Source organism: Rhinolophus sinicus, linkage group LG06 (assembly GCF_036562045.2).
Source record: "Rhinolophus sinicus isolate RSC01 linkage group LG06, ASM3656204v1, whole genome shotgun sequence".
NCBI lineage: Eukaryota > Metazoa > Chordata > Mammalia > Chiroptera > Rhinolophidae > Rhinolophus > Rhinolophus sinicus.
In genome coordinates, this window is record NC_133756.1 from 120,055,660 (window position 1) to 120,083,222 (window position 27,563).

The following is a 27,563-nucleotide window of genomic DNA, read 5'->3' on the forward strand; positions in this document are numbered from 1 at the left end:
AGACCTAACAGGAAAATAAGCCATAGCATGATGTTTCAGGATCTTGTAATATAAAATAAGCCCTCCCGTATTTCCCTGAAAATACTACCAGGTCTTAATTTTTGCTCCAAAAGACGCATTAGGGCTATTTTTATATTATAAGCATCCTGAAAAATCATGCTATGGCTTATTTTCCGGTTAGGTCTTATTTTCGGGGAAACATGGTATCTCCATTTTTATGTTTCCTTTCTCTTTGTTGAACATTTCTCTGAGATCACTGAGCATCCTTTTAAACAGTGTTTGTAATTCTGCATTTGGTAGATTGTTTGTCTCCCTTTTGTTTAGTTCATTTTCTGGAGCTTTGTTCTGTTATTTTATTTGGGACATGTTTCTTTGTCTCTCCATTTTGCCTGCCTCTCTGTGTTTGTTTCTATGTATTAGACAAGGCTGCTATGCCTCCCAGTCTTAGTAGAGTGGCCTTATGTAGTAGGTGTCCTTTGGGAACTAGTGGTGCAGTCTCTCTGGTCATCTGAGCTGCCATGCCCTTGGTGTGTCCCTTGTGTGGGTTGTATGTGCCCTTCTGTTGTAATTGAGCCTTGGTTGCAGTTTGCACATTAATTAGGAGGGATTGATTGTCAGGCTGATTGGTTGTGAGGACTGGCTGTGACTACAGTGGAGGAGCCATAGTGCAAGGGCTGACCCTATGGAGCAGGGTTCTCTTTAGGGGGGGCTCTGGTGCCTGCCCACTCTGCCCTTTGGGTGCATCATCCTTGGTGGCACGCTGGGTGATGCTCCGGCTCACTCCAAAGCTGACCACCAGGTGTGCCAAATCTGGGGCTTCCTGGGAGGGCACCCGCTGCAGGCCAAGTTTAGCTGCAGCCTATGCCTTGCCCAGGGCCACCTGGTATGAGCCACAAAGCAATCTGCAGATGCCACCACCTGCATTGGGCTTGGAGGTGTCTTGATAAGCCACATGCAAACCGAGGCCAGCTGTCGCTAATGCCGGGCTTAGGGCAGCTCAGCCAGAGGTATATGACATGTCAAAGCCAGATGCTACTTATTTGGGTCTTGTGAACCTTTGAGAGAAAGTCCGCAGCTAAGACAGATTGTTTGTACAGAAAAGCCACTGGAAGTGGCTTGAGTGTGCCCCAAAGTTGGGAGGGGCAGAGTCTCAGGGAATCACTAGGGTGGAGCAGATGAAAGGTGATAGCCAGTTTGATGGAGATTCAGATATGGGGTCTGCCTGCTTTTGCAGGCAGGGAGGACAAAGAAACAATGGCTTCCACCAGCTCTTGCCTCTGGGAGAAAGCTGCCCCTCCAGCCTTTGCCGTGAAGCCAGACAACTCAGCTCCTCCCTGTATGTCCCTGGCACCTTTGGAGCTGCTGCTGCAGTGCTGGAGCTCAGAGAGAGTGAGTCTATGTGTGGCTCCATTAAGAGGAGCGCCTAGGACTGCAGCTGCCCTAGTCTCACTCAGCCACAATCTCTGCTGGTTTCCACAGCCAGAGCTGTGGGGCCTTCTGTCGCCGGCACTGGAACCTGGACTGGGAAAGCAAGTGTGGGGCTGGGACCCCTCGTTCCTTCGGTGGGGGGGCCTCCACAGCTGAGGGATCCCTCTCGATTTTTAATGGTCACATGCAGTTGTGGGACCAGCCCATTCTCCTCTGCCCCTCCTACCAGTCTCCAGGTGGCTTCTTCTGTATGACCTTAGTTGTAGAGCTTTGGTTTAGCAAGATATCAGGCGATTCTCAGTGATAGTTCTATAGTTTGGTTGTAATTGATGTGGTCCTGAGAGGAGGTAAGCACAGCATTTACCTACTCTGCCATTTTGATTGGAAATCTCTATGTAGTATTTTAGATTCATGATTTATCTGAAATCGATTTAGCATATATTATGAAGTAGAGGTGTAGTTTCATTTTTTTCAAATAGGGATACCCAGTTGTGCTAACATCACTTATTGAAGTTGTCCCTTTTTGTATTAATCTACAGAGCCACCTTTGCCGTATATTGTCCATATATCTGTGCATCTATTTCTAGGATCTTTTTTCTCTATTTTATTGGTCTCTCATCCTTTTCTGAATACTACACTGTCTTAATTCATACAGCTTTCCAATAAATTTTTTCCCCAAAAGTGTGTCCTTTTTGTTAATAAGAATATTATACACAGCAGAGACATAACTTAAAACACATTGCTTTGACTTAGGTTTACGTATTACATTTTTAATCACTTACTAAGAATATTATTTCAGTTTAAGAGTAAATCTTAAAAATTCTTATTACACAAAATAATTCTGTAAATACGCATGGTGACATATTAACTAGACTTACTGTGATTTCACAATATGTACAAAAATCAGTAAAAACATATTAGTTTGAGTAGTGCTTGTTTTTCTTTAAAGACTTAATTTGCTTTTTAGAGCATTTTAGGTTCACAGCAAAATTAGGATGAAGGTACAGTGATTTCGCATACACCACCTACCCCCACCCAGCTACAGCCTCCCCCATTGTCAGCATCCCCCACCAGGGGGGCACATTTGTTACAACTGACACATCAAAATCAGCTGAAGTCTGTGGTTTATATTAGGGTTCAGTCCTGGTGTTGTACTTTCAATGAGTTTGGACAGACGTATAGTTACATGTATCCATTATAATATACAGAGTAGTTGCACAACACTAAAAATCCTCTGTGCTCTGCTCACCACAGCTACCACTGATATTTTCGCTCTTTCCATTGTTTTGCCTTTTCCAAATGTCATATAGTTGGCATCATACAGTGTGCAGTCTTTTCACTTTGGCTTTTTTCACTAAGTAATATGCATTTCTTCCGTGTCTTTTCATGGCTTAATAGTTCATTTCTTTTCAGCACTTAATATTATTCTGTTGTCTGGATGTACCACAGTTTCTCCATTCACCTACTGAAGGACGTCTTGGTTGCTTCCAAGTTTTGGTGATTATGAATAAAGCTGATATAAACTTCCACGTGCAGGGTTTTGTGTGAACGTAAGTTTTCAACTCCTTTGGGTAACAATCAAAGAGGGTGATTACAGGATCTTATGGTAAGAGCATGTTTAGTTTTGTAAGAAACCCCAAACTGTCTTCCAAAGTAGTTTTGCTATTTTGGATTCGCACAGTGTGCGAGTTCCTGTTGTTTCACATCCTTGCCAGCATTTGATGATGTCAGTGTTACACATTCTCGCTATTCTAACAGGTATATAGTGGCGCCTGGTTTTAATTTGCATTTCCATTATGACATATGATGTGGAGCATCTTATGTGCTTCCTTAAATCTGTTTATCTTTGATGAGGTGTCTGTTAAGGTCTTTGGCTCATTTGTTAACTGGGTTGTTCATGTTCTTTTTGTTGAGTTTTAAGAGTTCTAGGTATATTTTGGATAACAATCCTTTATCAGATGTGTATTTTGCAAATATTTTCTCCCAGTCTGTGGCTTGTCTTCTCATTCTCTTGATACTATCTTTCACAGAGCAGAAGTTTTTTATTTTAATGAAGTCTACCTTATCAATTATTTTCTTTATGTATCTCATGTTGTATCTGAAAAGTCATCATACTCAAAGTCATCTAGGTTTTCTCCTATGTTATCTTGTAGGAGGTTTATGGTTTTGCATTTTACATGTAGGTCTGTGATCCATTTTGAATTAATTTGTGAAGGATGAAAGGTTTGTGTCTAGATTTTTTTTTTTTTTGCACGTGGATGTCCAGTTGTTTTAGCATCATTGGTTGAAGAGACTTCTTTTGCTCCATTGTTTTGCCTTTGCTCCTTTATCAAAAATCATTTGATTGTATTTATATGGCTATATTTCTGGGCTCTCTTCTGTTCCATTAATCTATTTGTTCTCCCTTAGGTAGGAAGAGGTGGCTGGAGTGGACTGAAGTTGGGTATTTCCCTTTCCCAAGGTCAGTTAGGCACTGATTGTACCGTAGCAGGTTAGGGTTTGGTTAAACTAGCTTCTCCTGAGCGTAGGCCTTGTTAAGAAGAACAGAGTGCTCTGCAGAATATTCAAAATGGTTCCTTTCCCCTCTCCCTGCTGGGAGTATAAGGGCATTTCCCCCCCTGATATTACTGTGGGAACCTGGTTGAGCTCTTGCAGGTAAATCTCACAATTTTGTGGGGTTCCCCATGAGTCTGCCCTCCTGGAGTGTTTAATTAACTCTGAGTTGTTCACAGACAGAGCCTCCAGCAATTTGTCAATTACAATTCATGTTTCCTACCCTGGTGCTGGTGTCCAAGGAGGTTTCTGCTCTTGAGTCTCTGGTAAGCCGTGGCTCCCTGTATTCGCCTGTCTCCCTCTCCAATTTTGGGGGCAGCGATTTTCCCTGTGTTCCTCCAGCCTCGTACAGATCCAAGAAGAGTTGTTGATTTTGTAGTCTTCTTCAGCTTTTTACTTGCTGTTAGGAGTGAGTGGTGACTTAACAGTCTCCTTACATTTGGAACCAGAAACTGGAAGCCTCAAGCCTCACCAAGATCAGTGATTGCCTTTTTCTTGTCCTGTGACTTGGTGAAGTGTTATGCCCTTTTCTATATTTGGGGTAGCTTCCAACATTTATCCTTTGCACTATCAATGTGATGAAATATCTCTTAGAGTTCCTATAATGCGAATTTTTTTTTTTTTTTTTTTTTGCCAGCAGCGTTCATCTGGGATAATTCCGTTTTTTTCATCACACTTACTTCCTTCATTTATGTCAACATGTTCACTTTCACCTTCTGATTGCATATCCAGAGTCTCTAAAACAGCAGGGGTATTAACATTCTCATAGTCAGCTATTTCTTCTATAACTACGTTTCACTCCAGCATTATCACTTTTTGTTTCTTTGCTGTACTTTCATCTTTGTTGACTAATTCCCTATTTTGATTATTCATTTTTGTAAACTGTCATGTGGATTTATCAGTGTAAGACCAAGAGACAACATGGTTACCTCTTTACCTGTGTGTGAACCAAATAAGATGCATGGTGATCAATCACTGACAGAATTTGAAAGAAGTGATGTGATGAGTCGCTGATCACGATATACATCTGATATTGGCAGTGATTTGTGGACCAAAGAGCTAGCAGTAAAGTCTGTACTTAAGACAGTTATTCGTGTTTAACATACTGTGGTAACTAAAGTTAAAGCTGTGTTATTGGGGAAGTGATATTTTAGCTATTAAATTGTTGTAGCTGAAATTTATGCATATTGGAACTATGCAAACAAAGTGAGGACTGCCTGTAACTTTGATTTCCTTCTAGTTTTATCTCACTGTCAAGGGCGTCCAATACATTCTTGAATGAAGGTGGTGATTGCACCATCCTTGTCTTCTTGCTGATCTCAAAGGAAGTTCTTTTAATCTTTCATCATTAAGTGTGACGCTTGCTTTAGACATTTTATGTATCAGTTTATGATATTCTCTTCTATATCTAGTTTGCTAAGAATTTTTATCATGACTTAATATAGGGTTTTATCAATTGCTTTATCTATTGAGACAACTATTTGATGTTTAACTTTTAATTTGTAGCAAATAATAATTGATTTTTCTAATGCCAACCCAAGTTTGCGTTCCTGGGATATAACCCACTTAGTCTTTTTTTTTTTTTTAAGTTTATTGGGGTGACAATGGTTAATAAAGTTACATAGATTTTAGATGTACAATTCTGTAACATATTGTCTATAATATGACATTGTGTGTTCACCACTCAGTCAGGTCTCTTTTTATCACCATATATTTGACCCCATTTATCCTCTTCTACCACCTTCCTCCCCCCTTACCCTCTGGTAATTATTAAACTTATTGTCTGTGTCTATGAGTTTTTAAAACCCACTTAGTCTTGATGTTTTATTTCTTTTAAATATTTTTAGATTCTATTTGTTCATGAGTGAAATTGGACTGTAACTTTCCTTCTCATACTTTTTCTTCTCAAATTTTGATATCAAGGCTTTATAAAATGATTTGAGGTATTCCACTTTTTCCCCTTCTTAAAGAATTTCTCTAAGATTGGGATTACTTCTTTTATCCATTGTTAGGAAGTTCTTTTTGGTGAAGCCATCCAGAGCCTGGAGTTTTCTTTTTTCTTTTTTCTTTTTCTGCCTGGAGTTTTCTTGTGTGAAGATTTAAAATGACTTATTTATTTTCTTTAATGGCAGTATGACTAATGAGTCTCTTTTTTCTGACATAAATTTTGGTAAAGTAACATTTTTTTCCTAGGAATTTGTTCATTTTGTCTGATATAAATTTATTGGCAAATTGCTATTTTTTCCTTTCATTATATTCAGCTACTGTAATTTCTTTTTCTTTCCTAGTGTTAATTATTTATGCCTCGTTTTTCTTTTTGTTGAACAGTCTCACCAGAGGTTTGCCAATTTTATTAATCTCTCCAGAGAAATAACTTTTGACTTTGTTGATCTTCTCCATTACATGTTTTCTGTTGATTCATTTATGATTTTATCTTTTATTTCCTTCCTCTGTTTTCTTTGGGATTAGTCAACTATCCTTTTTCTAATTTCTTGAAAGAGGGAGGAATGCTTGAGTTATTGATGTTCAGACTTTCCTCTTTTTGAATATAAGTATTTAAGGAGACGTGTTTTTCTCTAAATTGACAGCGTTCCATAAGTTTTATTGTGTAGTGTTTACTTGTTTAGTTGAAGAAATTTTCTGACTTCCATTGTGATTTCTCCTTGGACCAATGGGTTATTTAAAAGTGTGTTTATTTTTTAAATACATTTTTCAGTTACAGTTGACATAACATTGTATTTGTTTCAGGTGCACAACATAGTGATTAGACCTTTATATACCTTACAAAATGATCACCCCAATAAGTCTAGTACTCATCTGACACCATACACAGTTATTACAATGTTATTGATTATATTCCCTATGTGGTACTTTACATTCCCTTGACTATCTTAGTAACTGGCAACTTGTACTTCTTAATTCCTTTCACCTTTCTCACCCAGCCTCTGGTTCCCCTCCCATCTAGCAACAACCAGTTTATTCTCTGTATCTATGAGTTTGTTTCTGTTTTGTTTGTTAGCTTATTTTGTGTTTTTAGATTCCACATATAAATAAATCATGTGTTACTTGTCTTTCTCTGTCTGACTTATTTCACTTAGCATAATACCCTCTAGATCCATCCATGTTGTTGCAAATGGCAAGATTTCCTTCTTTTTATGGCTGAGAATAGTCCTTTGTACACATATCACATCATCTTTATACATTCGTCTATCAGTGGACACTTAGGTTGCTTCCATATGTTGGTTATTGTAAGTAATGCTGCAGTGAACAAAAGGGTGCATATATTAGAAGTATGTTTATTTTTTATTGAAATATATATAAAGACGTGCACAATCATTAGTGTGAAACTGATGTACCCTTTGTCAGCCACTACCCAGATGAAGAACTAGAATATTTTAGCACCCTAGGAGCCTTCTTTGCCCATTCCTGTCACTCTCTTCCCCCCAATAAAAAAAGGTAATTATTAACTTTACTCTCTTTGGTCTGGCTTCTTTTGATCAACATTATATTTGTGAGATTTTTATGTTTTGTGCAATGTAAGTAAATTTCATTCATTTCCATACTCAGAAGTATTCCCTTATATAAATTACTGCAATTTATCTGTTCTGTTGATGGACACTTGGTTTGTTTCCAGTTTTTGACAATCATGAAAAGTGTTGTTTGAACATTTCCAGAGATGAAAAATTCGTATACATTTCTGTTGGCTATATACCTAGGAGAGGAGTTACTAGGTCATAGGGTATGCATCTCTTTACTGTTAATAGATACGGCCAAACAGTGTTTTAAGGTTTTTGTCCAATTTGCGCTCCCACCAGCAGCATATGGGAGTTCTAATTGTTCCATATCTTTGCCAACTCTTGATATTTTTAGTTTTTTAAATTGTAGCCATCTGGTTATTAATAAATCTTTGTGCAAACTGTGGAGGGAACCTCCATGAACTGTTTTCCTTTGTGTAGGTATCTGCCCATCCTAGTTGCTGCTTAGCCTCTTGGTTTATTTAGTGCTATGGCTCTGACAAGCCTATTCGATTACCTTTTATATTCCTGACCTGATCCTAATGTATTGTTATTGACATCTGGAAGGATACTCATTCGAGGACTATTTATTAAGCCCCTACTGTGTCCTATGCTGCCACTGTCAGAAACAGAACTACACTGGGCAATTTACATGATGATCTGACAGAATAGTTAGATATGGGTCCTCACTAATCAAGGGAGGTGGTTTCCAAACTTTTTTAAAATGGCCAGCTCTGTATTAATACATTATGAATATTGAAAGCATATACAAAATTGAAAAAAAGGAAGTTAAAATAAATATTTTAAAATATCTTGCTAATTGTTATGGCTTCATATTATCATGATATATAAACAGTATAATATATACCTTAGGCAAGACTCTGTGGTAACAAACAGACCTAAAACCTCAGTAGCTTACAAAAACAAAGGTTTATATTTTGCTTATTTTATAAGCGTATTGTGGATTGGCTATGGCTCAGCCCACGTTGTTGTCACGTCATCTTCATTCTGTGACTCAGTCTGATGAAATAGCCTTCATCTGGAATATTTGCAAATGGACAAGAAGGAATGGTAAACCACGTCCTAACTCTTAAATCTTCTGCTTAGAAGAAGTACAATACATCATTTCTACCCACATTTCATCAGCCAGAAAGTCACATGGCCAAGCCTAATGTCACTGGGATGGAAAATATAATACTTCCTCAAAGAGAGGCAGGAGGGAACCCCGTGTGTGTGTGTGTGTGTGTGTGTGTGTGTGTGTGTGTGTGTATTACTGACAACTTTATTGAGATATAATTCACATACCATACAATTCTCCATTTAAAAGTGCACAATTCAGTAGTATTTGGTATATTCACAGAGTTTTGCAACTGTCACCAATATCAAATTTTAAAAACATTTTTTATCAAACCCAAAAGAAATCCTGTACTCATTAGCAGTCACTCCCTGTTTCCCCATCAATCTCCCCAGCACTGGGCAACTACCAGTTTACTTTCTGTATCTATGGACTTGCCTATTCCAGACACTTCATATAAGTGGAATCATACAGTGTGTGGTTTTTTGTGACTGGCTTCTTTTACTAGCATACTGTTTTCAGGGTTCATCCATGTTGTAGCATGTATCAGTATTGATTCCTTTTTATTGCTAAATAACATCCCATTGATTGGACATAACTATAGATATACCATATGTTATTTATCCATTCATCAATTGAGGACTTTCTGGGTTGTTCTCACTTTGGGGCCATTATGAATAATGCTGATATACACATTCTTATACAAGTTTCTAAGTGGACACATATTTTCAGTTCTCTTGAGTATACTAGTAGGAGTGGATGCATGGGCCATTTGATAATTTTGTTGAACATTTTCGGGAACTGCCAGACTTTTCCAAAGTGGCTACAGCATTTTATATTTTCACCAGCAATGTATGAGGGTTCCAATTTCTCCATATTCTTGTTCACACTTGGTATTATATGTCCTTTTTTTACTTGAGCCATCCTGGTGGCGTAGTAGGCAACGGTTTTGAACTATAACTGTAGTGTCCCATATTCAACTTGTGTGTATCTACCCTACCTGCATCAGAATGTATTGAAACATTTAAAGACTCAGATAATTCTTTCACTAGTGTTAGTCCCTTGAGGAGTAACTTACTCATCTGCTTGAATGTAGGGCCGACAAGTGAATGATTGAGTGAATGAATGTATTAAAGTGAGGTTATGGTAAATGCTGTGAGAGACGTGGGCATAGCACTTGGTGAGAGTTTGCCAGAAGGAACAGTCATTTCAAAACGGAAGCTAAGTTCTTTTTAAAAAAGTTTTGAATGTGAATTTGTTTCATGGACAGTGGAATTTACATTAACTAAATCTCATATCAGTTAAAGAAGGTTATCTACTTATGGTTGGTTTAATTTTAACAGTATATGTGTTCTTAATCAAAAATTTGTAATGTCTTATTTTAATAGATTTGATATCTTTGAAGACTATCATAATCTCTGTTTCTAAGCATTTGAGAAAAATCTTCCTTTAAATGAATTTCAGGCAGAAAGACTTGGTCATATTTTCTAGCATGAATTCTAGAAACTGTTGAGTTCCATCATAGGTAGATAAAGTAGTAGCATCTTACGCCTTTTACTAAATAAAGCAGGTAATGTCCCTTTGTCTTACAAAGGAGGGAATTAAGAGGTGAGTAGTACAGGAGAGGTAAGAAAAAGGAAAAAAACTGATTTTGAATCTTGTAGAATAAAAAATCCAATAGCAATAATATTAGAAATAATTTTAATTACATCAGGTGTTAGAGCAAGTAACTTGAAAACTGCCATTTATAAACTAAGGAATCTAATGACTATTCAAAATTAAAACCAAAGAGCTCGGATGACATAGCTTTAATTAATAAAAGCTAGGGAACAGTCTTCCCTTGTCAGTGTTGCACTTCAAATCTGATGGGTTTCTGTCGTCAGCCTGTTTCATTATGCCTCTGGATGAAAAAGAAAACTGCTTTACGTATATGAAGGGAGAATGGTTCTTATCCCAGCTTTGCCTGAGAATATGTATCTCATGCTTATAAGATGCAGTGGTCCACATTAATACATTGCTACGTGTATTTTATTGGCAAGGGAAGGTGTTACCAACAGAAAAGAGACATAAGTATTAATAAGAAGGCAGAGCCGCCTAGCAAGAACTTAGGGAAGAGCATGGAATAAGCTGTGTATGGTGTTTGAGAAATGTACCTCAAACACACACACACACTGATACCACCCCCACCTCAGTCTGCGCCATGTCATACACAGTATATAGCCTTCTTTCACTTAGTAATATGCATTTAAGGTTCCTCCATGTCTTTTCATGACGTGTGTGTGTGTGTATGTGTGTATATCTCACACATATTGTAGTATAGTGCCCTTAATGAAAACACTCTGCTTCCAGGGGGGGAAAAACCTGCTTGTTTTTCCACATGACTGCGGAACAATTATAGCTTCAACTAGGAGCCCTTCTCCTGTTCCTGGGAAAATAGCTGGGTTGGCTGTCATTTGCATAATCGTCTTTAGGGCTATTGTGGGCGGGTTTGGGCTGCTGACACAGAGCTACAGACTGGCCACCTGTCCAGAACAAATGAACTCAGCCTTTGTGTAACATTATTATCTGTTTCTCCACAGTGTTATTTCTAAGTAATGAATAATTTGATTAAATATTATGGAACTATTATTTAGGAACGTTTGTGTTGAACTTAAATCTTCCATTTTGGGGAGAGAAATCGCCTGCCTCTTCCACTGGCACAACTATATATTTCCATGCCCTCTCTGGCATAGTTTTGTAACTGCTTTTGTGAAATTATCCTCATGAATATTAATTAGGAATGTGAGAATTTAAAAGGAAACTTCAAGATGATTTGTATTCATCCTTCTATAAATTATGAATTAAGTGTTGTCTGATGTTTTCTAGGAGTCCATTTTACTTACATGAAATAATTAATTATTTAAAGTCAGCAAAGGAAGAAGAAATATCTAAGGTTTAGAAATTCTAACCACTGCTACTTCATTCATTGTCTTTGATAATTAACCTCATAATTAACCTCATGACTCATTTAGGAAGTTTTTGTCCTAATGCACACATTGCTATGTTAACTGATTTTATTAATCATCTACATTCAGCCTGTGATGCGAAATTTCTTTGTTTCTTTTAAACTTACATGTGACATAATGTTGGTATTTCATGTACATAATGACCAACTGAGCTGAATTTTCATGTTAGAATTAACTTGTAATGTAGACCCTGCAATCATATAAGAAAAGTCTCAATATCAAGTCAGTGGTCAATGAATTAGTAAGCATTTTTTAAAATTACTTGCCAGTTATTTGTGGGCAAAATTTACATGGTTATGACAATAATCACTTTTCTTAGTTCTCATTAAATGTTTCTTGAATGAAGATAGAATACTGCTAAGAGACATTATTGAGTACCTATTGTATACATATCAGATATTTTATGTTATTTCCTTTTATTATTATTATTTCCTTTTATTATTATAACTATCTTTTGAGATAGATGGTAATATTCTTTTGATAATATACTTTTTATTATTGACCTCAATTTTTAGCAGTTTTAGGTTCACAGTGATTTTGAGCAAAAAAGTACAGAGTCCCTACACATGCACAGCCCCCCACCCCACCCCCATAATCAACATCCCACCAGAGTGGTACATCTGTTACAGCTGACGAACCTACAGATGTTATCACCCAAGTCCACAGTTTTACATTAGGGTTAACTCTGGGTGTTGTACATTCTGTAGGTTTTGGCAAACGTATAATGACATATGTCCAGCATTACAGAATCATACAGAATAGTTTCACTGCCCTAAAAATCTTCTGTGCCCCCACTGCATATCCCTTCCTCCCCACCTAACCCCTGGAAACCACTAATCTTTTTATTATCTCCATAGTTTTGCCTTTTCCAGAATGTCATATAGCTGAAGTCACACAGTATGTAGCCTTTCAGATCAGCTTCTTTCGCATAATAAAATGCATTTAATGTTCCAACATGTCTTTTCATAACTTGATGGCTCATTTGTTTTTAGTGCTGAATAATATTCCATTGTCTGGATGTGCAGCATGTTATTTATCCACTCTCCTACGGAAATATCGTCCTTGTTTTACAGATGATGAGGCAAAGTGAGATCAAGTAGCTTGCCCAAGTTCACATATATAATACATGTCAAGTCTGAGACCAAAGCCCATGATCTAATTAGTGGTCTTTAGAATAGGTTGTTCACACTATTGGGGGTGTACAAGATGATTATGTACCCACTCTCACTGTTTGTTTGGCTTTGTGTTGCACTGTACAGCAGTTTTCATCTGATTCAGTGTGTTTACAGATGATATTCTCTTAATTTAAAGTAAACTATTTTGAGATAACTAAGGGTCCTGCACATGAAATTATTATTCGCTTGCTGATTTGATACATTCCAGTTTCTGCTTTGAAGAAGGAATTGCTTTTACAGCTGTCTTTGAGATCAAGTGGGCAGTTCAATCATGCTGACTAATCTAACACTTTTCTTATTGTTTAAAAACAACAGCAATAAAACCCTTCATGTCAGAAAGGCTCATAAATAGCTATCAACTAATCCAGGCACTGAAATGTAACCTTAACAAAAAAATTGAAAACAGTTACAGTTCTTATGATGTCTAGTGATTTTGTAATGTTCTAAATAAGCCAAAATTATATACATTTTGCTCTAAAATTGATAAGCCATATTTCTTTTCCAATTGCTAATGTTTAAATATTATAAAATAAAACCCCCAAATTTAGTTTTTGCCAACAAATAATATTACTCTTTATTGGAAAATGACTGTAACAGTGAAAAAATATTGCTTTTATTACTAATAGCTTCCAGCAATTTGGAAAGAAAAATTCACAAAATGTGGGAGAAAGAAAAAAATTCATAAAAGTGAAAACATTGTTTCTTGGTTAAACAATCTATTGCAAAATGGAAAATGAAGTAAAAACTATTGGAATGGTAGAGGTAAGCTAAGTCAGTGCCTTTTAGTCAGGGTTTTCTCATGATGAAAGCTTGCATATTGCTCTGGGAATACATGGAGGAGCTCTAGGCGAAAACAAGACTGCCTGGAGGGGGTAGCATCGTTGAAGTGAGCTTGAAAGTGATTAAATAACTGGCATTTAATATTTAATATCAGGTATATTGGGCCCTGTGTCTCCTAGAGGGAAAATGCCTTTTATTAAACAGACTTCCAGGTTGTGTGCTCATGTTGGCAACAGCATTATATAAATTGCACATATAACATTTCCTCTCTGTTTAAGTCCAGGATTTATGCACATACTTTCTCTTATGAAATTGTCATACTAACTTTCAGTGGAGAACTAAGCATAGTTCAGGCAGATGACCTGTATGCCGCTTACGTTTATTAAAGGCAACACTATGCCTTTTGTGTAAACATAGTAAATTAAGATGATATACATCCTAGTTATTAGATTTATGACTTTCCAAGGCAACATCTTTTTAAGTGTATTTTTACGATTCTATAGTAAGCACTATGATAGTAATGGTGTTTTTACTTCGAACTGAGTTAAAGAAAGACATTGGAGAGTCTTTCTAAAGAAGGAGAATAACTTCATGGAAAACTACTTTGAGAGTAGATATCTCCTGGGCACTAAAGAAGAATTCAGTATATAAGTGTTAGCATAAGTTTCAAAGAACAAGTTGGATGCTTACAAGTAAAAATTTACTCCACCAACCCATCTCCCATATTTCCCCTGCTATTTTACATCACCAATTTTTTCATCTAAGTTATGCTAAACACTGTAATGCCCTTCTTCCTTTCTCAGTTGGTCAAGTTCCTATTCTTTTAGATCCAGTTCCAGTGTACTACAGTCTACATAGGTTTTCCTGACATATCTCACTTTAGGAGAGGTAGTGGCTTTTCCTCTTTTCTTATACTTCTGGTAAACCAGGATTGTTTGTATTATAATCGAACAACCCTTTCTGTAATTAAATAGCCTACCAATGTATTCCATCCTTGGGGGCGATACTATGATCCATCCAGTTGTATGAGGCCAAAATCCAACGGGTCATTTTTGTCATCTCCTTCCTTATCTTTTCCATAGCTAGACCATTACCAGTCACGTCAATTTTCCCTACCACATATCTTTGTAATCAATCTGGTTCTCTGTATCTCTAGTGCCTGCACCACAGTGTAAGATGTCATCATGCCTACCAGAATACGGCAGTAGTCTTCTTTGGATATGAAGAGTCTCCTGTAGATAGTGTATACAGTGGTACCTTGGTTTTCAAATGTAATCCGTTCTGGAAGACCATTCGAGTTCTGAAACGTTCGAAAACAGCCGACAGCTAGGCCTCAGGATCTTGCACTCAGCGGAAGCCGTGTTGACATGTTTGACTTCCAAGGCGTGTTCGAAAACCGAAGCAATTACTTCTGGGTTTATGGCATTTGTAAACCGAAATGTTTGTCAATGGAGACATTTGAAAACCGAGGTACTACTGTAGTTGGATCATGTTTTTTAATCTATTCTGCCAGGCTCTTTTGGTTGGAGAGTTTAATCCATTTACATTTAAAGTTAATTATTGATAAGGAGGTATTTCTGTCATTTTGCGTTAGTGTCTCTTTTGTGTTTAGTTGAGTTTTTGTAGTGGAACATTTAATTTCCTTATTGTTTCCTTTTGTGTATATTATATAGCATTTTTCTTTGTGATTATATTTAGCATTCTAAAGTTGTGACACTCTAATTTGAATTTATACCAGTTTAACTTGAGGAATATACAAAACCTTCACTCCTTTAGAGTTTCATCCCCACCTTTTTTATTATTGATATCACAGAATCACATGTTTGTACATTTTATGTCCAAAAACATAAACCAAAAAGGTTTTTTAATTCATTAGTCTCTTACATGTAAACAACAAAATGTGGAGTTATATACCAAAGTAACAGTAATACTAGCTTTTAAACTAACAATTTTTTTAAAAAAGTGTTAATCTCTTAAATCACATAGAAAACAAACCACTGTTATGATAATACTAGCTTTTATAATTGCCTATATATTTACCTCTAATGAGATTTTTATTTCTTCAAGTTACTAGCTAGTGTCCATTCCTTTCACCCTATCGGACTCCCTTGAGCATTTCTTGCAGAGCAGGTTTAATTTCTCGCTCACTTTTGAAGGACACTTCTGCTGGATATAGTATTCTTGGTTGACAGTTTTTTTGTGTTTGTGTGTTTTTTCAGTACTTTGAATATCTGGACCCACCATCTTCTGTCCTCTTAAGTTTCTGTTGGGGAATCTGCTAAGAATCTTATTGCTGAGGCCTTGTGTGTGGCAATTTGCTTCTCTCTTGCTGCTTTCAAGATTTTCTCTTTGTCTTTAGCTTTTGACAATTTTATTATAATGTGTCTTAACTGTGAATCTCAAAGTTCATCCTATTTAGAATTCATTGAGCTTCTTGGCTATTAATATTCTTTTGTCAAAATCAGGATGGTTTCACCATTATTTTTCATAATCTTTCTGTCCCTTCCTCTCTCTCTTCTATTACTCCCACAGTGCATCTGTTGGTCCATTTGATGGTGTCCAAAAAGTTCATTAGGCTGTATTTACTTCAGTGCAGAATAGGGGTACAACAATGGCTACCTCCCTTTGTGTCTGCGCATTTGTGTCTCTGCCTCCTTGCTCATAAGCAGCGTTCAGTGATCAGAGCACAGATCCCCTGATATTTGGAGGACAGTGCCCTTATTGCCCACCCTACATTCATGCTGCTCCAGGAACAACTGCATGGCTAGGAGATGGGGCTTACTCTTGCTGAGCTAGGTTCAGGGATTGGATGAAAGTAAGTTCATTTAATGTCCCAGGAGTCCCCTGGGAATTGCAAGCCTTCAGGAGACTTCAGAGTTACAAAATAGTTACACAAGACATTCTGCCATTGAATCTGCTGTCTGGATTAGGAGTTAGATGCCTGGTGCTTCCTACTCCACTATCTTCCCAGAATCTTCTCCTACAATAGGCTTCTAAGTGGGGATATAACTCAGAAACAGCAGGTGGAAGAGATACATAGGGCAATGAAAAATATTTCAAAACTTTCTTTAGGGGTGGAGGTGAAGTTCTGTGTAGCTATTAAAGTAATTTAAGAATAGTAAAGACAATGTATAATTTACATCTGTTTGAGAAGAGTCCAACTTATGCAGTGGACTTGTTAATTTTTTTTTTTTTTAAGATTTTATTGGGGAGGGGGAACAGGACTTTATTGGGGAACAGTGTGTACTTCCAGGGCTTTTTTCTAAGTCAAGTTGTTGACCCTTCAATCTTAGTTGTGGAGGGTGCCGTTCAGCTTCAAGTTGTTGTCCTTTCAGTCTTAGTTGTGGAGGGCGCAGCTCAGCTCCAGGTCCAGTTGCCCTTGCTAGTTGCAGGGGGCGCAGCCCACCATCCCTTGCAGGAGTTGAACCAGCAACCTTGTGGTTGAGAGGATGTGCTCCAACCAACAGCCATCCAGGAAGCAGCTCAGCTCAAGGTACCGTGTTCAATCTTAGTTGCAGGGGGCGGAGCCCACCATCCCTTGTGGGACTCAAGGAGTTGAACTGGCAACCTTGTGGTTGAGAGCTCCAATGGCCCATGTGGGAATCGAACCGGCAGCCTTCGGAGTTAAGAGCATGGAACTCCAACTGCCTGAGCCACTGGGCCGGCCCCCCGCACTTGTTAATTTTTAAAAGTCATTTTTGAAGTGTTAATAATTTCATGATGAAAAGTTACAGCATATAAATAACATGCTTTCCTATGATTTTGTAGAGCCATGTTGGTGGGAAGAAATGGATACAAAATAACCTGTGTACAGAGAACCATGGAGCACACTCCTGCTTAGCTTTCTGTTGTAAATGGGCAAAAGGTTAAGCCATCAGTCCATTTCCCAGTGTCTACTGAACAGTGGCTTTCTTTGTGTTGCTTCACTTGTTAGAGCAATATAGCAAGTGTTATTGAGAGATGAAACAAAGCAACCCTTACATCAGACACTGGTGGCTTTTTAGAAAGTTGGAATGGGTTGTTATTGGATGTTCCAAAGAGTATATTGATAGTACGTTTTTATGGAGACCACTGCTCCAGAGTAAACTATATTTGGAAATCAAATCAACATTATACATCAGTGATGCTCAGGTAAATATAAATACATATTATATGTCTAGCGCACCAACCGGTTTTAGAGAGTAATGTTGTAGGCTGGGGAAGTGATTAAAAACAACAACAACAGCAACACTCTTTAAAACATTTCCTGCCCTAGGTTTATTTTCCTTAGCCATTTAATTGGGGTAGATTGTATTTCTATATAAATAAACCTTTTATTTATAAGATGTAGCTTTAAGCATAACATAAAAGGGAAGCCAGTTAATTTAAGTATATAGAATGCTTCCAGCGGCATGAAATGTTATTTAGGAACTTTCCTATAAAGGCCACTGAGTATTTCTTGAGTGTCCATGCAGATGAGATCTTGAACAGCTGCATAGAGCACACACAAGTCATGATTCCTGCCTCTGTTAACTAACTTGAATAAAGTCTTTCATCTACAGATCTCAGTGTTTGTCTATTTCATGAATCCCTCATCTCATCTCTAAAGGGTTCATTCAGTTTAATACAGTTCAACTTTGTGGTTTAGAACTCTAGAAATTGCTATTGTGACTTATAATGCACACAAAAAATAACAAGTTAAAGTAAGAATTTTTTATAAAGAATTATATAAAATCCACGCTAAAATGGTGAGTTTTTTGTGATGATTTAGAATAACTAGGGATTATAATTCAAATTTAACTAGTTGGCTGATCTTAAGTAAATTATGCACCCTCTTAGTGTCCAGTTTCTCTGTGGTTATAACAAGGCTTTAACAGAGTTAAGAGGAATAAGTGTTTTAAAATGCTCGTTAATAAGTTCATTTGTTTTATATAAATTTAGAGTGCTGTTTTTCTGCCTTCCTAATCTTACTTGTAACCTGAGGCTCAAATAATATCCCATGTTCTGTATGAAGTGTTCTGCAACCACTTTAGCAGTGGTTAAACTGAAAAAGTCACTATCATATCATTTACTAGGTGTAATTTGTTATGGAAATACCAGATGATCTTTTCCTCATCAGTGTACCTAAATCACATATTGCCACTTACTTGGCAGTAACCCAGGTGTTGCCTGCCATTTTATGCTACATATTTCTTATTCCTGCCTACATATTATGAGCTCTTCACAAAAATTAATGTGTAATTCCTTGTTAAGTATGGAATAAACTTCTGTGTTTTTGTTTTTTTTTCATTGCTTTGGAGTATACACACAACTTGTGTTCCCTTCCAATAGTGGAGATGGCAATATTTGACTACAATTTTACTAAGGAACTTATTTATTATATTAAAACCACCTGGTTATAACCTTAGAAATCTGGTACAGTATTTTTTTCCCTTTGAACATATGAAAATTAGGAACCAGAGGAATTTTGATTCAGACATTTCTAACTGAGAATGCAAAAACACAAAAGGAGTTTGGATGTTATGCATTAGAAATAAAATTATATAGGTGACATTTATTCATGTAACCAGTGAATATTACTGACATCAAACAAATGTGACGCTCTTGCTGCTATAGCCTGGAGACATAGTGATTAAAATAAAATACACAAGATTCTTACCTCATGGAATCTATAGTTAGTAAACACACCAAATATGTTTAAACCAGACAGCAACAATGTGATAAGGATTAGAATAATTAGGGTGGCTGGAGAGAGAGTAACTGGCTGGAAGGTGAGCTACTTTGTATACAGTTAGGAAAAAAAAGCCTCTCAGAGAAAGACACAAAGTAAAACCAGAAGGTTGAGGAAGTGCCTAGATTGTGGTCTCTGAAGATGGTTTTTCTCTGAAAGGATTCAGAATTCCTTGGAAAATTAGCTTACTGCAGATCTGGAATAGCAGCTGTAAAAGAAACTCTCAAAATCTATTGAGGTCATGACATGGGAGCCAACTTGGAAGGACTCCCACTGATCACAGATGTAATAATTAGCGCATCAAAAGAATGCTGACTGCAGTAAATTAAAACATTTTATTCAAAATATATGCGTGCATAATGTTACTTTAAAAATTCATTGTTTACCTTTAGACCAAACTGGACAATCAAGTATTTATCTTGCCTTTCCTCTAAGAACTATATCTCAGGATAACCAAATAGTTCAGTGGGGATAGTTCTTTAAAAAAATTGCAGCTAATAAATGTAGGAAGAACATTCTGTTTTAATTACATGAAATTCCAAGGCAATGATACTTTTCACATTTTCCTTTATATACTTATGAATATTTTGTGTTAGAAAATTTAAAACTCAGTTTAAAGGAGGGGGGCAGTGAGAATTCTGGTAGGATTGGAAGTGGTGGGAAGATAATGCCATACAACTAGGAACAGTATGAAAAAGATACAAAAGTGCAATCCTGTTCATATTCAGGGAAGACTTAACAATTGATTCCCCAAAGTACAAGGTATGTAAGTGGAAGTATTGTGGATGTGCTGTTGTATGTGAGTTCTCAGAATTCACAGTACCTGGAAATAGTGAAACCAAACTATTGCCAAGTTCAGGAGGAACTTGAGATTCAAAGGAGCTTCTCTACAGTTCCTGCTACCCTTTGGGCTCATTGAAATACTGATAAACAGAAGCATTCAACAATTAATTAAGCCAAACTGATTTGGCAGCAGGACCTTAGTAGAAATTTCCAGATATAGATTGCAGCATTAATTTTACGTGGGCAACCTCTGTTTAGAGTATGCAGTTGTTAATTAATGTGATTGTTCTTCATCTAAGCATTTTATTTATTCTTTTTAAAGTTGCATGTATAGAGATGATTATCCCAAAGTTAAGGATTTCTAATCCATCACATTGGGCCCCGTTATAGTGTTAGAGGACCACAGACGTTCCCATCTAAAAGTAATATGTTCTGTATTCAGAGTGAGTAGTTGAACATCACTGGCCAATAAAATAGACTTCTCTGTGCAAATCCTGATACCCACGATACCTATTACAGATAAATATTCTGTTTTTCCTAGGCTCATGTTGTATGGATAACACTAAGTGGGTATATTTCTTTGTAAAACTCATATTTTTCATTTGAAGTGATTTGTGCCACGGCATTATTTAAAAAGCAAAAACTCTGAAAATCTGCCCTGAAAATTACTAGTATGGAAAAGCACCAAGGTCTGTCCATTGATTTTTACAAGCCAGTATGTATCTGTCTGCTCCAAATTGGATGTGTTGTTCCTTTTCCCAGTATTTGAGAATTTGGCTGCTGGGATTTAGAAATGCAATACATGCCACAGCAGCGGAATGGTGGGATGTCAAGCCATGTGGTCAGAGCCCTGTGGAGGTGGACAGCTGTGTGCCCTGTGATATACCAGAGGTAGTTTTTTTTATGGATGGTCAAATAGTTTGGTGAAGTGTAAAAAGCATATCAGTTAAGTTTCAATTTTCTCATCCTTATACTAACCCTTTCCCTAAAAATGGAGACAAGAGAAGATTGTGATAACAATGAAACAAGTTATAGTGTTCTACCATTTAACATTGATTCTTTGCTTCTGAATTAAATTTATATTTAGAAAGATGGGATTTGCTAAGTACTGTATTTTAAGGAAGAAAGCTTCCTTTGTGGCACAATAATTATTTTATATGAAAAAATATATATATATATGTATTTTTTTAACAGGGTATCCAGAAATTGGCTAGTCAGTATCTGAAGAGAGATTGGCCTGGAGTAAAAGCTGATGATCGGAATGATTACAGGTAACTTAATAAGTAGTTGTTGCCCATTTTCTTTAAAAATGATTTCATTCAGAGCAATGGCACATATAATGTAGACTCCAGTTTTTTTAAACTTGCTTCTTTGCCATGTTTTTAGGTATAATTTTAAAATTAATAAAGTTAATGCTCCACAACATACATAGGTAATCTATATAAAATAGATCATTTTCATGTCTTAAACCAAGATTGTATTTGTTTAATTCATTAATACCCACATATAAATTTAAAGAATAGATGACAATGAAACACAAATTGTTTCCTCAGCGACCTATAGGTGAAACACATTGCAACAATAATGAAACAAAATTCTAGTGTCTACCATGGTTGTTGATTTTTTTAAATTCAGAAACAAATTCTAAATTTGGAAAGGAGATTTTGTGAGCCTAGGGGGGAAAGTTTATAAGTCTTATTGGTATTTATTTATTTAAAAACTGGGTATCCAGAAATAGGCTAGTCAAACCCATGTACACATTTTGAAGAAGACAGATGCTAAAACAATATAGTGTCCTCGGTAACCTACAGATATCGTTAAAGTGTTTAGAAACGAATTTTTTCTTTTTTTGAGGTTAATTTGGAAGTATTTATTGATTTTTGTGCTCAAGATTGTCCTTAGCATTGAGGGAATGAGAACTCAAAGACAAGATCTCAGAGTTTGCAGTCTGGTTGGAGTTAAGACTAATGCCTATGAAACAATAGCAGAGAATCCAGGGTAATTAAGAACTCAATACTGAAGTGTGTGGTTTGGAGTCTGTATATGAAATCAAGTTGCTGAATTGTCAGTGAAGGCTGTTCATCAGATAATTTCTTAGTGGGACTAGAAAACTGAAGACATAACAGAAAACCTAATAGGTCTTCACTGTTGCAGGAATGACTGATAATTCGGAAGGTGGCATGATACTATTTAAATAATAGATCCATATAGTTGCAATATGGGAAAATATAAGAAAACAGAGATTTTTCTTGTGGACTTTCCAGTACCTACAAAGTTTCACTAAGGAGAAACGAGAGAAGAGATGAAATTCTAGGCAAAGGAGAAAAGTAAAGCAAAACCTTGAGATGAGAGTGCGAATGATAAATTTTCAGTGTTGCTGGAATGAGGTAAGCCCTACCAAAGAAGAGATTGCTTGCTGGAGAGTAAAGAAGAACTCCAATTTATAGATAGGCTGTGTTCCAAGTTTTTTTTTGAAATTCAGGATGCAGGTTACCAAAGAAATAAGGATTAAAAGGCTTTGCACCCAGACTAGCGTATACAACCAAATTTTTAAAAGTATGTTAAGCCAACTTTTACTAAATATTTTACTTTATGTTAGACACTATGCTAGGAACTTTAACTTATCTCCCATTTGAGGTACATACAATTATCCTCTTTGTTTACTAGGAAACTAAGTCTTGAGTTACATGCCTTACTCAAGATCACACAGCTATTTAAGCAGTCCTTCATTCATTCCTTACTGATGAGATAGATGTGAAATATCTACTTTGTACATGCTGGCTGGTAAAGCAGACGCTAGGAGTAGAGACTCTAGAAGACATGATGTCCATCCTTAGGGAGGGTCCCGGAGATGGCCACCATAAACAACTGCAGTATTGGGCAGTAGTAAAGGTGCACTGGGACTAGAAGAAAACTGGTTTCTAGAGCTGAGTCTTGAAGGATTTGCACGAGTTTGCCAGGGTTGTGCAAAAGGAATTCTAAGCAGAAGTAATTCCTTAAAGGCATGAGAAAATGTGAACGTTTGGTAACAAGGAGCAGTTCAGTACGGCCGATGGGAAGTATATGGGTTGGAGGGTGAGAGGAGTAGTGGACGTGGAGGACACGCAGGTAGGCATCATGAAGGGCTGCGTATCGCAGTTTCTCGTTTTACTCAGAAGATAATTGAAACATTAAAGAATTTCCACAAGAAAAATGATATGTTCAACTTCACTTTAGTAATAATATGCAGGTGAATTCCGGGGATGGGAGGGAGAATTCAGAAAGAATAGAATTGCAGAAATTTACTGCCTCGCCATCTCTCGTTTGAACCATGAAAATTATGGTTGAAACTAGGTTGTGGGGGCTATTTCAGAGAGGTTTAGAAAACCCAAAGCTGGAGGACTTGCAGTTGATTTGGCGGTTTTGTTTTTTGTGTTTCTCAGTTTGTTCTGAGACTGACTAAACAGTTTTCTGTAACTATTAAACTATAGCTTTTTCGGTATCTAAAATAGCTCTTGGAACATAGAAAGCACTTGATAAATATTTTCTGACTGAAGAATGAAGCAGAGGGAGAAAGAGGCAGGACTATATATAGTATGACTCCCAGGTTTTTTAACTTACCCCCCGAGAGGATGGTGGTGCCCTTGTGAAAAAAGACAATAGAAAAATCAGGATCAAAGGTGAGAATGGTAATTAGCAATTTTTTTGGTTTGTTTATTAGGTGTTTATTTTAGTTCTAGTCTATTTAAATTTCCCTTTTAACTTTTTTGTATTTGTATTTATATTGGTAGTTTTAAAATTCTTACCCAATAACACATGCTTGTTGAGTATAAAGTGCAGCCCCTCCTCTCTCCCCAACGGCCTCCATTCACGTTTCTACTCCCCTAGAGTCACTGCCGTTAAAAGCATGTGGTTTTTTTCTCCCATATTTCCCTGCGTGAGGCGTACGTGAACATACACAGCTTTGCTGATTTTAACAGGACTGGAATCATTGTACACATATGCTTCTGTAACTCTCCCCTGCTTGTACACGTCTGCTGTACACGTCCTTCTTTGTCAGTGTGTTCAGGTCCCCCATTCTTTTCAATGGCTGTGTTTGGGTCATAATATGGGTAAACTATAGTTTTTGTTGTTCATTTCTCTGGTGGTGATTGTTTAGCTTATTACTATTGCAAATAATGCTTCAGTGGGTAACTTGTATGCACATAGTTATATCTTTGTGTATTGTGAAAGTATACCTATAGGGTAAATTTGTAGAGGGGGAAATGCTGGGTCAAATGGTTTATATGTTTTAAATATTAATATTATAAATTCTCCTTCATAAACTCTGTGTCAATATTATTTTACATTTCTTCTAATTTGATTTGAAATTGCCCGTTTCTTTTTATTTTTTACCAACAGGGCATGTGATAAGTATTTTAAAATTTTTGCCATTCTGATGATACATGGACCATTTAATGCCATTAAACCACCCCCATTTGCCTGGAAACTGGACTTGCATAACAATGCTTTTTCTTGGACTTTCTTTTTTTTTAATTAAAGTTTATTGTGGTGACAATTGTTAGTAAAATTACATAGATTTCAGATGTACAATTCTGTAATACATCATCTATATCCCACATTGTGTGTTCACCACCCAGAGTCAGTTTTCTTTCCATCACCATATATTAGTCCCCGTTTACCCTCCTCTAGAGCCCCTGTCTCCCCTTACCCTCTGGTAACCCGTAAACATTGTCTGTGTCTATGAGTTTTTGTTCCTTCCTTTGTTTGTGTTGACCTTTTGTTGTTTTTCAGTTTTATATACCACAAATCAGTGAAATCATATGGTTCTCTACTTTTTCAGTCTGACTTACTTCGCTTGGCATTATAATCTCAAGATCCATCCACGTTGTCACAAATGGTCCTATTTCATCTTTTCTTATGGCCGAATAGTATTCCATTGTGTATATATACCACAACTTCTTTATCCATTCAGCTATTGAAGGACATTTTGGTTGTTTCCATGTCTTGGCCACCGTAAATAAAGCTGCAATGAACATTGGAGCACACTTGTGTTTATAGATAAATGTTGTCAGATTTGGGGGGTAGATACCCCGAAAAGGGATGGCTGAGTCATACGGTAATTCTATTCTTAATCTTTTGAGGAACCTCCACACTGCCTTCCATAACGGCTGCACCAGTGTTCATTCCCACCAACAGTGGATGAGGGTTCCTTTTTTTTTAATTTTTGAGGACAGGTTTTCAGTTCTGTCTTTGTCTGTTCAGACTGCTGTAACAAAATACCACAGACTGGGTGGCTTGTAAATAACAGAAATTTATTTCTCACAGTTCTAGAGGCTGGAAGGAAGTCTGAGAGCAGGATGCCTGCATGGTTGGGTTCTAATGAAGTCCCTTTTCTGAGTTGTAGACTTCTCAACCTCGGGCTGTGTCCTCACACGGTGCAAGGGGTTTGGGAGCTCTGTGGGGTCACTTTTACAAGGGCACTAATCTGTTTTCTGACCTGATCCCCTCCCAAAAGCCTTACCTCCGAATACCATTGCCTTTGGGGGTTAGGATTTCCACATATGAATTGAGGGGGACATAAACGTTAAAACCATAACAAGGCCTTTCTTCGTAAATGTTTCTCACAGTTCCCTCAGGTCTTTAATGACTCTTATCTAGTTTTAGTTACTCTTATCTATACTCCTGTCTTTAAATATTGCCTAGTAAGCTAGTAATGATCATACATGTTTTTATTAACTCTTCAGCTTGGTAACCAAAAAGTCAGCTGCCTCCAACTTTTCACTTCTTTCTAGATCTCATCTTTTTTAAGGAATGTTAAGCTGCTGCCTCTCTGCCTGTGATCTCTCCTTTCACAATTTCATTTGCCACAATACCAACTATCTGTATGTCTTGGTAAAATAGGCCTACTGTCACTGCCCTGCTTTAAAACCTTCTATTGTTTCTGTTTGCCGATAGGATGAAATTAAAGTTTTAGATATTCAAATCCATGAAGAAACCTCGCCCCAAATTATGTTTCTCTCCTCATCTCTGTCCATTTTCCTTCTTTCATCCTTGGTTCCCCAGCCCTTGGGCACCTGACGCTGCAGTTGTATTGCAGTTCTCATTACACCTCAGCTGGACTGAAATCCGTCACCCTCTTGCCTTTACTCGTGTTATCTAGGCTTAGGATAGCCTCCCTTCCTATCATGAGCAATACGTGAACATTTATTTATTAAACACCATACTTTCTCCTTGTTATCAGTTGCTACATAAATTAATCTTAGAATATGAATATACTTATCACCTTTCTAGTCTTCTTGATGTATAGTGCTGTATTTCTGAGTCTAGGTTAGAGATGAGAGAAAAAGGTAGAAAATAATTGTCTAGGAGAGTCGCAGAATAAGTGGATCAGGGGAATATAGTAGGATTATTTGGTCGCACTCAGTACTAGAATTTATTTGCCATCAATTTAAAGTGAGACCAGGCATCATGATAATGGTTTTCTTTCTGGCAACATTCTGCTGCACAGACATTGACATGGTTTAAATAGAATTTTGGATTTAACCAAGGTTGGGACTTGTAGATTCTAATCATGGAAGAGAGAGGGGCAAGGGCAATATGAGCGTACATGAGGGTGTGATTACAATAGTGCAGCACGAAACCAGGCTGGGTAAGGAGCTGAGAAGGGAGATGCTGAGAGGGTTGAGAGATGGGGAGGGAGGGAGGATCAAATGGATTGTGAGTTCTCATAGGGTTGAGTAATTGTTGGAGTCAAAATTCTAAAGGGAGTGAGTGGAAACAGGAGGTACTGGTCAGAGAACAGATGATTAAATTTGGATTTATAGCAGAGTAGTTATTGGTAATGGCAAAGTCTAGGTTATAACCATGGTAGTGCTATTTCCAGGTGAATAGCCTTAGAAAAATCTCACAACCTCTCTAAGCCTTACTTTTCTCCTCTGCAAAATGGGGATAATGCCTGTCTTACAGAGTTGTCATGAGGATTAAATGATGTGATAAATGTAAAATACATGACATAGTACCTAGCAATGATAGGGTCTTAAAAGAATTTCTTTCCTTTTATAGTTTTGAGCCTCATTTCCTGATCTGAGCAGAATAGCGTAATACGATATATACTCGATACCTTTCCACATGCTTCAAAATTACTTATATGAAGTCTAGTGAAGTAAAAAGAAACTTTAAATCGCTCTGTAACCCATTATTATTTTTCCCCAATCAGAATGGAAAGCACCACTACTAGCATTGAAACTACCACTGTTATGTTAACAAGAAGTACTTCTATTTCTACTACAATTCTGCTACTATTACTATTTATTCATTTAAAAAAGCTGTGTGCCACGAGTTTTCATAGCATTTGCATTTAGTTGTTGAAAATAGCCCTGTGAGGTATGTGGTGCAGGTATTTTTGTTATTTCTCCATTTTCTAGTTGAGGAAATGAAAGTATAGTGAGGTGTGCTACATATGATTATATCGGTTAATCTGGAACTTGAACCCAGGTCTGCTGACTGACGAGTAACTGAGTTCTGTTCTTTTCATGGTGTCCTATTGTTAAGAACATG

The 27,563-nt window shown here is 37.0% G+C and overlaps 1 protein-coding gene across 3 annotated transcripts in view; it reads left to right on the plus strand.

The window, feature by feature from the left end:
- The window catches only part of FCHSD2 (FCH and double SH3 domains 2), a 212,494-nt gene that overhangs the window by 65,208 nt on the left and 119,723 nt on the right, over window positions 1-27,563 (plus strand). For 2 of the 3 annotated variants that reach the window (XM_019744393.2, XM_019744394.2), the window contains exon 4: window positions 21,219-21,295. The exons of the other annotated variant lie outside the window; for it this stretch is intronic. In XM_019744393.2, the coding sequence (XP_019599952.2) occupies window positions 21,219-21,295 (77 nt within the window). The remainder of the gene's footprint in view (window positions 1-21,218; window positions 21,296-27,563) is intronic. 3 annotated transcript variants of the gene reach the window in all.